Source organism: Polyodon spathula, chromosome 7, assembly GCF_017654505.1.
Source record: "Polyodon spathula isolate WHYD16114869_AA chromosome 7, ASM1765450v1, whole genome shotgun sequence".
In the NCBI taxonomy this organism is placed as follows: domain Eukaryota; kingdom Metazoa; phylum Chordata; class Actinopteri; order Acipenseriformes; family Polyodontidae; genus Polyodon; species Polyodon spathula.
Genome location: NC_054540.1, coordinates 56,587,746 through 56,601,482, shown reverse-complemented (window position 1 = coordinate 56,601,482; position 13,737 = coordinate 56,587,746). Strand labels below are relative to the sequence as shown.

General features: G+C 39.1%; 1 protein-coding gene across 5 annotated transcripts in view; it reads right to left on the bottom strand.

Annotated features, from left to right (window-relative positions):
- The window catches only part of LOC121318904 (glutamate receptor 3), an 82,590-nt gene that overhangs the window by 52,931 nt on the left and 15,922 nt on the right, over positions 1 to 13,737 (bottom strand). For all 5 annotated transcript variants that reach the window (XM_041256098.1, XM_041256096.1, XM_041256097.1 and 2 more), the window contains exon 3: positions 9,454 to 9,693. In XM_041256098.1, coding sequence (XP_041112032.1) covers positions 9,454 to 9,693 — 240 coding nt within the window. The remainder of the gene's footprint in view (positions 1 to 9,453; positions 9,694 to 13,737) is intronic.

Genomic DNA, 13,737 nt, shown 5'->3' with positions numbered 1-13,737 from the left:
AAAACGGCAAAAGCACGTTCAGTGCACAGGGCACTTTAATTAACCCTAAAAGCCAGGCATTTAAGATTTCTGGAATTAACTTGAGCAGTCGTGCATCTTATCTAGGGTGTCTTATACAAGCAATACTCGGAGAAAGAAGATCATTAGGAGTCGTCTGTTTTGAACATCCCTGCCGTTACCAAACAGTGGAACATAACAAAACTAAAAATATAATTTAGATGAACAATTTCAACGTCATTATAACCATGATGCAAACAAGTGCAATTAAATCCCTTCTGGTAGAGCAGGTCCAGTATCTACTTGTAAAACCTCCAATTCTGTCAATTTGCTATTGGTTCCATGAAATCTGAAGCATGGTGCCTGGGCTCAGTCACTGTTATGCAGTGCACACCTCATCCTAAGAACACCTGCTATTGTGTGTCGACAGCATTGTGCTCTCCGATAGGGTGGTCTTCATTGATGCCATTACTGTGACTGGTGGCAAAGCTGCAAGGGGTGTACCTTTCCATTATCTCTGATGAACAGGTTACTGACAGCGAAATAGCAGCCTGCAACAACTATCAATAGAGTGCATTTTGGTGGCATCCAGACCCATCCTGTATTATAAACGGCCAAACCAAGGAAGGCATGAAGATTTTACAATAGTCCTGTAGTATTTCGGGCAGTGCTAATTTCTAAAAGGTACTTATTGACTTGACTGAACTAGATCTTTGCAACCAATATCCCAGAGTCAAGCAAGTCTAGACAGGTCATGCTATTCCTCTCTGGGACAACAGTATTGCTGGCCCTATTTATTCCTTTTTATGCTGGTATCTGCACTTTTTTTCAGCTATTTTATACACAGATAGATGTTTTTGCAACAACCAGGTGATAAAAAGAAGCTTAACAATGGGTTGTGTGTTTCTGGTAACTTAAAACTGAAGGACTGAAAGGTCTGGCCTTGTTTTCATGTACATTAGTATAGAAGTAGGTTATTGAACCATGAAACCTGAAGTGGCCTTGGGGTGCACGTAAAATGATAAAAGCTTCTGCTGGTACTTGGAATGTTACCATACAAGAGAAATGGATTTCAAGAGTTGTGTGTGAATTGACAGAGTTTCTGCTTGTTTGTTGATTTAGCATTGAGGATACCAAGGAAATCCCCACATCTGATCTATTGTTAGCTCACTTCAGAATCGTAAAGTAAATTAGAAGCTATGAGGGATAATGATGTTTGTGAGATTTTTTCAGTCACTGAAGGTACTGACCCCACAGTGCAGGCTAAGTTAGGTAAGTATGTATCAAGCCTTTATAAATGGAATGTTAATCCTTGAACGTGTTCTTTCCAATAAGATGATAAATAGGAAGGCAGCAAGCTCCCTGTATTCCCTTAATCCAAGCTGTAAAGTTTTAGCAAACTGAATGTCAGTTTTGTGGTTAAGATGAGCAGATTGAAAACTAGCATGTGAATCTGAAAAATATGTCATATACCACATAATCCACCAGCAAATGCAGCACAGACACAGAGAAAGCCTCACCTACCGCTCCTTTGTTGTATGCATCTTTTAGCGTACCCCTTGGTATAGAGTTTGTATTCAATTAACATTATCGTGCTGCTCAAACACTGATACAGCTTTACATTGCTCTGAGGTAGCAGATGTCAAATCAAACATGTAGGACATTTCTGTTTATGCTGTGAAAAAAAAAAAACTGCACATATTTATTACCAGCAACAATAAAAATACACTGCAAGAGCAAAACATTTTACAATTATATTTTGTTCCCTACATACTTTCCTCTAAATTTTGGTTTCCCCATAGACAGATCTATAAAAAAATAATAATAATGATTCCACTTATTAAATTAATCACACATTTCACAACATATGCTAAGGTATTTCAGCCAATCAACGAAATGCCTTTTATGTATCCGGCTGCATTTAGGTCAGTTTGTCTTGCATGTAGGTGCACAAGAAAAACTGCTGCCGGCTACAATTTCATGGTGTTTGAAGATGGGTCTTGGTAGGTGGTGCTTTGGCCTAATGCAATGCAGCAATCTTGAGACCCACACTGTAACTGTAAGGGATAAAGAGACGGGTAAAATCAACAGATCTGGCAATGCTGTGGCACTACAATGGCATAGTAGTTCTGTACTGACAGGCACAAGAGCACCTGCAAGTGCATGAGTCATTGGTAAAACAGTGCTGCATACTTTGACGTACACTATTCATTGCAGTATGATGCTGCCTTATCAGTGTTTGTGTGCCACAGTTTCAGGACCACAGTGAGATATCAATTTCCAGACCCATTGTGTTTCCATTGCTGGTAACGCTGTGGTCTGATAATAGTTCTGCTGTGTATTTTCTTCCGGTTAATGCAATGGCATTCAGGTTAAAAAACACACAAGTATGATTGATGTGTCATTCTGTGGCAAAGTGGTTGACAGTGTGTAGGTGCAGGTGATCAATAAACAGACAAACAACTATAATCCAGGTGCAGTGTTGTTCAGTGATTGGTAATTCCAGTACCTGAAGGCAAAACAAACAGTAAACAATAAATGATGCTAATTAATACAGCGGGGTGTACCACACCTGCTCCTCCAATCTACGGAGGCCACACCGTTAACCTTCTGGGTCAATGATTTAGTGTGATGTAGCTCAGTCCCCTTTCTAGATGGCCAACTTCCACCTAACCCTGGGAATGAAGTGTCGAGCCAGCACCCTCACAGGTCGAGAAGGAGATCTAACATCAGGAATCATTCAATCTCTGTCACATATTCTTATTGATGTTAGGATGCTTCTAGGTAGAAAAACAAAAGCCGATAACAAGATCTCTCCCTTGCATTTCATTGAGTTTCCTACACATTCACAATCCGTCTTAAATAACATCAAACACGTGGCAAACCTTGCATGCAGGTATTACAATGTTTGTGTTATGCAAAGAAAGAATGCCAAACATCAACCATTCCTTCACCTTCGTTCAAAGCATTAAATTTAGCTTCACAAACTTCTCAGGGCAAATAGAATCAACTTCTTATTTTCGTGTATAATACTTTTTTTTTCCAGGGATTATATTCTCTTTAGAACCGACCGGGGCATTCATTCTTATAGACAACTTCTGTACTGTAGGTGCTCTGGAAGCTGCTCTATGTTAAAAAGTAAGGCTCCTTCAAACCAACTGTGTGACAAGAATGCCAATGAGTCAATTCAGCTGGTGCCAACTTCTGCTGCAAGGGCCAATGATTGCTGATTAGGTTTCCCAACGCGGGGGGGGGGGGGGGGGGGGGGGGGGGGGGATTCTTGCTTTGCTTTTAGTAAATGAGTCAGTTTCCAGTAGAGATGAGATTCACATACATTCGGCACTAAGGGTTACACACCTCAGTTCTTTCCATTAAGACAGATAGTGTTTCAGACAGGCCTACAGTGATACCTCAGCTTGCACGCGGCAGGCTTGTGATGTCACAATGCCCAGGCTTTGCTGGTTTGCCATTAAAACGGAACAGTCAGCAACAGCAGCTCAATGTTTCATTAAAATCCAATTGAGAAATCGCAGCTCTTCTTCAGACTGTATTCTTGAAATGTGTCCAAACTTTATTACAGCTTTATTACAGCAGTTAAAGCCCGCCTGCCCATCACTCCTATCAATGCCGGCACCTCACACGCTCCGTCACGTCCATCTGGGGTCTTTGTTGTTGTTGTTTCTTAACAGATTCTTCTATTAGACCATTTAGCTCAAATATACGCAGTCTAATACATGCAGAATGGGTTTTATTGTAGTAGTAACAAAAAAACAGCTTTAGATAAGATTATAACCACACCGTTAGTGAGTCCATAGGGTTTTATCATACTGTACTTTTCATTATGTATCTGGATATACAGCCTTCTAATTAACAGCTGTTTGATTTTACACCTCCAACTCAAATAATAAATACAATCAGAAACAAGACCTGTCCGGATTGATTTATTTCAAATCAATACAAAGAACAAATTTGGTTTCCAATACAATACCAGTGTATTCAATGCCAGTGTATTCCCAGGCAAGCCCATTGGAAACCCAGTGGGTTTGCAGTCATTAGCACACTATATTCCTGATATGAAGTCTTGTTATTAAGTTTGGGGATGAAGAAACAATACATGTTCTTTTAAAGCCCATACTAACTGAGTGCATCACTCAAATTGCTAATATTCCACTCGCCCATTATAATTTACTGTACCTGAGAGTGTTTCAGCACAAGCACTGGCCTACCCTAGGGATCTATAGAAAGATTTTCAAAGACTTTTTGTGATTTTAAAGTCTTTCAAACCTTGATCAATGACATTTTTATAATGCATGTTTTAAGGCATCATAATAACCAGCAGTAATTAAGTTAATATTCTCTCCCAGGGTTATTAAAAGAGACTGCTGTAGAAAAAAAGAAAATGCTAAAGCACCCATCATTATCTTTTCAGAACAAGAGCTAATTTCCATTTTGAAACACCTGAATGGTGACCTGAATGTTGGATATGATATGACAGAAAGAGTCGAATCACTTTGGCAGAATTATACTGTAGCCACCATTTTTCACAACACGAATCGACACAAAGGTCTGTTCGTTGAGTTTCTCTTAATTGCACAAGTTATAATTTCTGCTCCCCCCCTCCCCCTCCCCCCCAGCAAAATAGTTCTAACAGAAGCAATGCATTATAGGTACAAATCATTAGGAAAACTGCTAGCTGACAGCTGCTCCAACAAGGATTGCCATAAAGCAAACTTGCTCAAGGAATGCAGAAGGACTGCTCTACTAGAAAAAGTGCCATTGAAACACTGTTTAGCTGTTTGTTTGCTGTTAGTGTGGGAAAACAACAGGAGCCAAGAAAAGCCAGCGTTTAGAGTTCAGAATGCAGCATCAGGAGAGTGAAGGGTTAACAGGTTGTTGAAGAGTTCAATCTAAAGCACAGCACTAATATAAAAGGATAAGGTACAGACTACGGGAAAAACACAAAGAAAAAATAATATGCACCCAGCTGTAGCACGTGTTAGCTTGAGCAGCTGCTTATAAGAGTTGTTTTTCAAAAGGGGAAAGTGCTGTAGGCTTTTTGTGAGCGAGGTAGAGCATTGCCACTGAATCAACCCTCTGATTGGACTTTTGACAGGGGAGGAAAGGTTCTTAAGTGTGGTCAGCAAATTAGCCAATTCAAAATCAACTTGGCCCTCTGCCTCGTGTTCCGGTTGTGCGGGCCAATTTCATGGACACTATTCATTATTTTACAGCTGAAATGAACTGCATATATACAGTGCTGTTATTGTAAATTGAGGGAGCAGGTCTTTTGAAGTGCAAGTACCCTTTAATTGGGGAACAAGTAGGCCAAGTGGTCTTCACTCTGTAACCTCAGCTAACCTGAGACTATTCTGCAGACAGTAAGTCTAAAACAGAGCTTGGAAGTTAATACACAATAGACAGTACCCAACACTTATTATTATACTTTTTATTAATACAGAATGATGTTTGGAAAGATGCCTTGTATGATTCAAAATAAACCCTTTTTGGATTCCGCTCTTACAGAGTATTTAATGCCAGTGTATTCCACAGAAACTCTAGCAGAACCATTAGAAGAACGCAGCAGTGCCAGCCATTACAACACAATGGATTTTGAACACATTTCATGTAGCACACAGCTACTGATACTACATAGTCCTACCATGGATTAGCAGCATGTATTAGTTCATACATCTGTGATACTGTTCACATGCCAATATATGAAAAGGTTACCCGCCGCGGTACCATTCTACCAGCTGCCCTTGGGTTTGCATTGCTTTATTCAAAGGACGATCTTACCTTCCCACTCGGACACGCACTGGCACTAAGTCAATGAGAAAATACATTCAGCCAATGCACACAGCACCCCCTGCAAAGGAAAAATAAATCTACCGTGATGGAAGTGTCTGGAATACCAAAGAAGGTGCATGCATTTGGGAGGGCTCTGCCATGGAATAACCCCTCTTTCTACCACTCTTGTAATTAGCCTGTGTTCCAATGCAGTGCCAACCTACTGAGGCGTTTAGCACCATATAATTAATCAGATTTTTTCTGCGGGCAGGACACCAGAAAGGCAACCAACAGTGTCAAGCTCATTGATTTCATACCAAACCAAATAGACGTGCTGGCACCCAACCTACTTTATGTATATGTAGTCTTAAAACAGTATGAGAAAGTCTTTATTTTTCTGTGTGTATGTCGGTAATACCTGCAGTTTTCAGGACTGATATTAGCAGTAATTACCAAATGTCATTCTGCCAAACCTTCCAATATGCCGCATTTGCATTGAGCAAAAATAAATAAAGACCAGATACTCTAATGAGTTCAAATGCAGCACTTCTTTAGTGAGGCTAAATAAAGGGAATCCAAGAGCATCTCACTTTATCATTTTCAGTACAAACATATGTAAAGCACGTCACCCACAAGACAATGTAAGTAATGTTTAGCAGAGTCAATTGCATTGCTTCAGGTCTACACTGCTGTCACACCATACCTGACATGTTCACAAAACAATTCTCACAAACACACGCTTGCTTTTATATACAGCCCCAAGCTCAATATCAGTGACATGGAAACTGCAAACAAGCACTGCCAATCCCAGCTTCAGCTTTATTGGGTAATGCAATGTCATACTCTGAAATGGATGCTGGCCTCTGCTTCCACCCAGCAAATCAGTCTGCTCTTGCTCTTCACAGCTCGCCCTCACGAATGTCAGGTGAAAGCAAGCAGCCTTTCCAATAGCCAGTCAGTGTCTACAGGTTCTAAAAGGCACACACTATACTGAAAAGCAATCAATGCATGTACGTATATACAGCTACGGTTTCATGAAGTCGAATAAAGCCATTAGCACATTGAATTACATACCGCTTTGTAGTTTTCTCTATTCTTAACGAAAAACTGGCAATTGAAAAATGTGACATTTCGAAATCTAACATGAAATACTGTACTACTATTATGGCTTCCGGTGCTTTTGCAATATTATTTTGTAGCGGTGATTTTAATTGTACCTTCCTGGCAGCATTCAAGCTTTGAGATCAGCACGCAGTGTTCTGGGAGATCATCACAGAAAATGTGACAGCTTAGGTGTCTCTCGTTTTCATTGGTATCACAGACATAAAGATAGCCCTGTACCTTGCCTAAGTCCAGCAAGCAGTCATTCACAATTCCATTATCATCCAGGCTCTTGAGACCTCTTTGTGAAGACCCATCACAATCGCTTAAGCACAGTCTGGTGAACAGACCATTGGTTTCAGGTGCTGCCAACCACATTTAACATCTGCCAATGGTTGTCATTTATTTTAACTTCCTTTGAGAATTATAAACTTCTTTACAGTATATATGGAAGATTAAGTGGATTTTTATGCATAATATGTGGTATTTTTAGAGTAGCAATTGATCGCTGTCCTATAATAGTTCAGTTTTACACTACATTAAAATATAATTCCTTGGTAGCATCTGTCCGTGCCGCCTTTGACTTATTTATTTATTTATTTGTTATTTATTTATTTATGTAATACCAGGCAGCAGACTATCCCCACAACATAGTTTGCAGTTACAACACTAATTATTTTTGAGAAAAGCTTCAGTTAAATATCACAAATCCAGCAAATAGTAGAAAACCTTTGCCAAAATAAATAAATAAATAAATAGAAAATCCTGCTAACGACAAATCACAGTTTACTTTGGAGCAGCAGGTACAGCTACAGTAAGTGTGAAAATCCATTAATCGGTTTCTGGAAACTGGCTATAAAATGTCATTACTATTGTTGGGCAGATGGATCAAGTTCGGCCTCAGTAATAAAGATTTAAACTGCTTTTCAGTTTTTTCCAAATACCAGCAATGACTTGCTATCCACTCCATCTCCATATCTGGCTGTTGCAACAAATGTGTTCAAGATCCAGTCCAGTTGTTTCATTTAGTCTCCTTTAAATGCATATTCATCAGTCAAGTTTCAATTTGCCAGCACAAGTGTTGCACTGACGCTCTGCATTTTAGTATAAATAATTAGGTAATAATAAATGCAATATTAGGGTCATTTTAAAAAAAAATTGGGTCCCTTTTTTAACTTATCATGTCCACCTGTCTGTCTGTCATACATGATAAGTGCCTAGAATTTGCACAAATCTTCAGCTAACTTTGATCATACCCTCCTGGCCTCCTCTAGACGTTTCGGATTGCAATTGGCTATAACACCATGAACTCTTAAATGTATGCAGTAATGTTTATTAACCTTCTGGGCATTGTGCAATTAAACATAATTAGAAGGAACCTCTGTACATAGGTGCACTGGTAGTTTGCTTGTCTATATTTTATTTGGCATGGTGCAAAGGATAAGAGAGTGTTTCTGTTATGTCTGCGCATTGTGTTCAATTCTCTTTGGTGTCAGGAAAGGGATCAGAGAGGCTCCAGTAAGCTATGGCTTCTGATCAAGACGGCTCCTCAATAAATCCAAGTGTTGTCAGGCATGAAAACAGCGAGGGGTTTGATGCAGTACAGCAATAACTTCTGACATGTATGTTTTTAGTTTATCTTCGCCACGCTAATAAAACTTCTATTTCATATCAGGAACAGACAACAGTTCCAGAAGAACTCAGTCATGCATGTGTGATGACATCCCAAATCAGATTTACGTAAAGCCACAGCAATAAAAGAAATGAGGGAAACTGCTGGTGTGCATCAGTGAAGTGGGTTCTGGAGATTTTTTTGTTTTTACAGGAAAAAAACCCAAATAAAGCTTACTGATCTTAAGGAACTGCAAAGCAATGTGCTTTTCACATAAGTGCATAGTAGATACAAAAATACTAACTGGATTTTATAAACAGGTCTCATTCAATAGTGCTTATACTGTGAAAACTAATAACTGTCTTTGTTTGTATAATACAATAGCCTGAGCCCAAAAAACCTAAAGCAATTATTCAGTAAAAAGAAACAACCGAAAACAACGACAGCAGGCTCAATATGTCATTATGTTGCTTCCATGTCAAGGCAACCAGCCCCTCATGAATCCAGTTGAGACAAATTAAGAATTTATGTGAATCTGTTCTCAGCTAAAAAAAACAAGTTCCCAATCAGCCCACCGCTGGAATGGAAATACGCTTTAAGATATAAACAAGGTGTCCAAAAATCAGGTGCTTTGCAGCCAGATAAAAACAAAAAACACACAGGGTGACTTGCTGTGCACTCTTCACGTTGCTTTCTAGGAAAATTGTAAACAAATGTGTCTGTCCTGCAAAATAATTGATAGAAATTTAAATCAAGAAATCATGTTTCGTTTCTGGAATCAGGAATCACGAAGAAAGCCAGAGCAACAAGGAAGCAGGACAATCATGACACCCTTACTTGAGCTTCCTGTTTTATATAAACTCCTTCTGCAATGTATCTGTCCTCTTGCAGAATTAAACAAGACTGCGAGGATAAACTGAAATACAAACTGAATTAGGGGAATGTTATGTACCTACCTCTTTCTGTGTCGTAAAGGTACACAAACTTCTCCCATTTGTAGTGGGCGAGGAGACTCAAGATGGCCCCTTTCAACGCTGGCCTCATCTGGATGACAAACTGAACATCGGCGTCCGTTGGGTAACTGGGCGTGATGAAGGAAGTATGGAGGGCCCCACAGAACGAGGTGAGCGTGTTCATTGACTTCTTGTCGTAAAAGCCAAAGATGGCATAAACTCCTCTGGAGAACTGTGAGCAGACTGAAACGAAACAAAGAGAGAAAGAGGGAGAGAGAGAGAGAGATAGAAAACACATTAGAGAGATAATTGGAAAACGCAAAACAAAAAGAGAGGACACACATTAAAAGGAAGAGATCAGGAAGTTAATGACTCAGACCTATTTTTATATGCACAGTTCTAGTTATTCTGAGATTATAAACCACCTCTTTTCATAGAGGTGCATTCAATTCCATTGAGTTTCAATGGCACTGTGATTGTGCGTCTATTTTAAAATCGACCCGCTAACAATATTTAGCTGTCAGAGTTAACATACTGGTGATTGTTTCAAGCTGTGAGCGAACTTTAGTAGTTGACAAGTAAATAAACCTAAAAAAAAACTTCATTTTAAAGGGAAACACACATTTTAAAGGGAAAATTCTAGAACAAGAAAGTAGCTTTTAATTTATGAAGACGAATAGAAAAACAAACCAATGAACTGAAGCCAGGGATTCCCCAAAAAGATATTACGAGTCAGGAAGGATTTTCAAGCACAATACACTTTCCCTGGTCTGGGGCCATGTCTCATCAGTTTCTCTTGCTCAGAGATTCCCTTTTGTCATGTTGCATTTTAACAATGCATATTTAGTCAAAGTCACAATAACTCAGTGTATTCACTGCCATTATCTTCAGGAAAAGCAAATTCATTCTTTCTTTTGCTTACATGTCTACTTATTTTTAAATGCTGCAGTTTTACTGCCATCAAACAACCTGTTGTTCTAATTATCAGGATATAAACAACGATCAAAAACAGAAAATGTAATTATTGGATTGCAGTTGTGGCACAAATGATGAAAAATGTTCAGAACGCGCTGCCCTATATGCTTGTTCTTTCCCTCAGGAAAGTAATGATCGGATTTCAGTATCTCTGGCTCACATGTGCTCCCTCCTCCAGAGTGAACAGGGATCTGAACTAGCCTGAAGATGGAAATTGTTTGCAATAAATGTCACTGTGGCTCACACTCCTGTTTTCCTTTTCCTTTTTTTTCTTGAAGTCCAAAATGACCTCAACCTTGTCATGACAGGCTGGGCCAAGACTCTTCTAGGGGATTCAGCCAATTGAGATTCCTTTTAATCATTTCTATTGACTTGGAAATGCATTTCAGCTTTTTTATTAGAATTGTCAACTTAAAACGATGCAGTAAAACAATCCTAATTCAGGAATGTAAACGGCAAACATTTTGTTGGAATTATGTTTCACCACCACCGATTCCTGGGAGCATAAAGAATTTCATGGAAAGCTCTTGTTGTATGATATGCGATAGTCCGCTGGGGTAGAAATCTACAAAGTTCAAACAACCATTGTTTAAGAGCAGCAGGGCAGTCAGATGAATCAGAACGCAAGCCCAGACCATGACAACTACAGCAATGAAATGGGCTGAATAAAAGCAGCATTGACCCTAGAAAGTCCTTTTAATTGCTACCTGGTGTGAGCCCAATTTAAACCACCTGCATGTAATACATTTAAATGTTAGTTGTACAGTGATGTGCTAGTGAAGAGCACCTAATCACCTCACACTGCCTAGTATTAGTTTTTTGTGATTGTGCAAACATCAGAAGCAGCCTCAAGTCATTAAACCCTGTATCAGTAATGTTTAAAGCCACAGTGAAACTGGAAGGCCTCATCCCAAGTGTTATATAAAGCGTCTGTCTACTCAATACTCATTAATATTATCTGTCATTCTCTCCACTCGTCAGCATGCATTGCAGCTCTCTGCTGCATGCTCACCGCCTCTGGCCTGCAGCTTCCTAAAGATGTCTTTTGTTTTTATTAAAATTACGTCCTATGTTTTATTGAGATATTGTAACATATAATTTGTCACTTGCAATTACTTATGCACTCTTTTCAATAAAAATATAAGCTTTGGTAAAATAGAACACAGATAAAAATGACCATATTTTCCTGTATCTAGGACCAAGGTTTCAGGAGGTACAGATTGAAGTTTAAGAGTGCACATCAGAGTGAGAATAACAGTAAATACAGATCAGAATTGGCATAAAAAATATGGTCTTTTGTCAGCTGATTTTCTCTATGGATTTTTTTCCATTATTTTATTCATAGAAAAGGAGAATTTGATGGTATTTATTGTGGGATTTAGAAAGCTTACCCATGAATACCAGTTAAACTGCTATTATAACTTTAGCTTTTGGCTGATTCTATATTTTGGTCCCTTCAATATTCCAGCAGTATTCTTTAACGTGCAAAAAACCCCACATCAGCTTTAAAATCATTGCTGAGCAGCTGCGGTGAGGCTGGAATTAATTCCTTGTGACTTGTAGTTATTTTCCTACAGGGATACTGCTATCCTCCAGTACTCAAATTAATCGTATCATGATTCATATTAAGCACACCATGAATGCTAGCATACCATAACATTCTCAGTGGTGAAGCTAAAACACCGGTCCCTGGTCCAGGCACCGCTATTACGACTGAACTTCTGAATTCATGACCCATAGTGGTGAGAACCTGATCCACAACAGAACACTGTCTCCTTCATTACAGAGGTGACTCCACAATGAAGACTCTCTGTTGTGATCTGCCTCCACAGCCTGTTCACAATGATAATACAGCACAGAGGTAGAATGAGGATTGGCAGGCAATTCACTGGTTATATCCGCGGCAGTTATAATGCGGCGAGGAATCTGCATTTCAGACACGTTTTGAGCACTTGGGTTCTGACGCTACACGCTTGACGAGACCCAGGTTCAGAGCACATAACTGACAGTTTATCTATTTATTTATTTATTTCTGTCCTCAAAATTTTTCTAGTATTGGCTAAGGTTAACCCTAACCCTCAGGTCTCTTAAGTCGTTAACACTCTCAAATAGTTTGTTTTATAATTTTGTAATATTACCAAATTTCGGGTTGTTTTATTTTAACCTTTCAGACGCTCTCGGGTGGCAGTTTAAAACCACGGCTTACTGAGACAGCAGTCAAGGCACCCCACGCCCCACTTCCAGTTGAGTTACAAGGAGGAGATGAGCTCTCAGAATGCTAGTGCCAGGGCTTTCTCCTGTTGTTGTAGCTTTTATGATTCTGCAGTCGGGAAATCAATTCATCCCTGCTGCTGCTGCTGCTGCTGCTGTTTTTTTACAAACATCCAACCACGTTACATTAACACAAGGTTACTGAGGTTAAAGGAGTTACTCCAGAAAAGGAATTTAAAAAGCTCTCTCTCTGACACTCGCTGCTTTTCCAAATCCTCCAGATCATATTTAATGGAACGAAGGTGTTGGTTCTGTGACATTTTCAAAGCCCTAGAGGTGGCACTTGCAGCTAGGGGGTGGTATGTGGGGCGAGCACTAAATGTGCCATGCAGTTTGTGCAATGTATACTGCACGGTTCAGTTATTTCTAGCTTCCTCCGGGGGTGTGTGGGGTGAAAGATGAAGGTGTAGACATTGAGTCACAGAGGACAGTCAGTCCCAGAAGCTGAGTGGAAAATAAATGTCCTTTTGCCATTTACTGTATATCCCTTTTTTTGTGTTTTTTTTTTTTTTTCAAGTGGCACAAAATCCCACACAGATTTCCTAGCATGTATGCCTAATAAATTAGGTTTGATTCAGATTACTTCTTTGCAAGCTATGAAGAAAAGGCCCCATGACTAAATTAATACGTAGGCAACCTTTTTTTTTCCCCAGCAACAGTCTGAATAACATTGACTTGACAGCTGTGTTTTAAAAATGTTATCCCTGGCAATGTAATTAAAACACAAAATATTTCACAGAAACAAAAATAAAAAAAATACCAGAAAAGTTCAAAGACAAACTGAAGTGCCACATATAAGAAGTTATATATATATATATATATATATATATATATATATATATATATATATATATATATATATATATACACACTGTATTTTTTGAGAGTTTATACCACCAAGGGCAAGACAATCTGAAGGAAAGGTTTTTGCTGAACGGTCCAGCATGGTGAAATTCCAAATCTTCTTTGTAAGATCAGACTGAATGAGCAGTTGACACGTGTCAAGCCTCTAGGCAATCCTTGATGACACTATAATTCCTT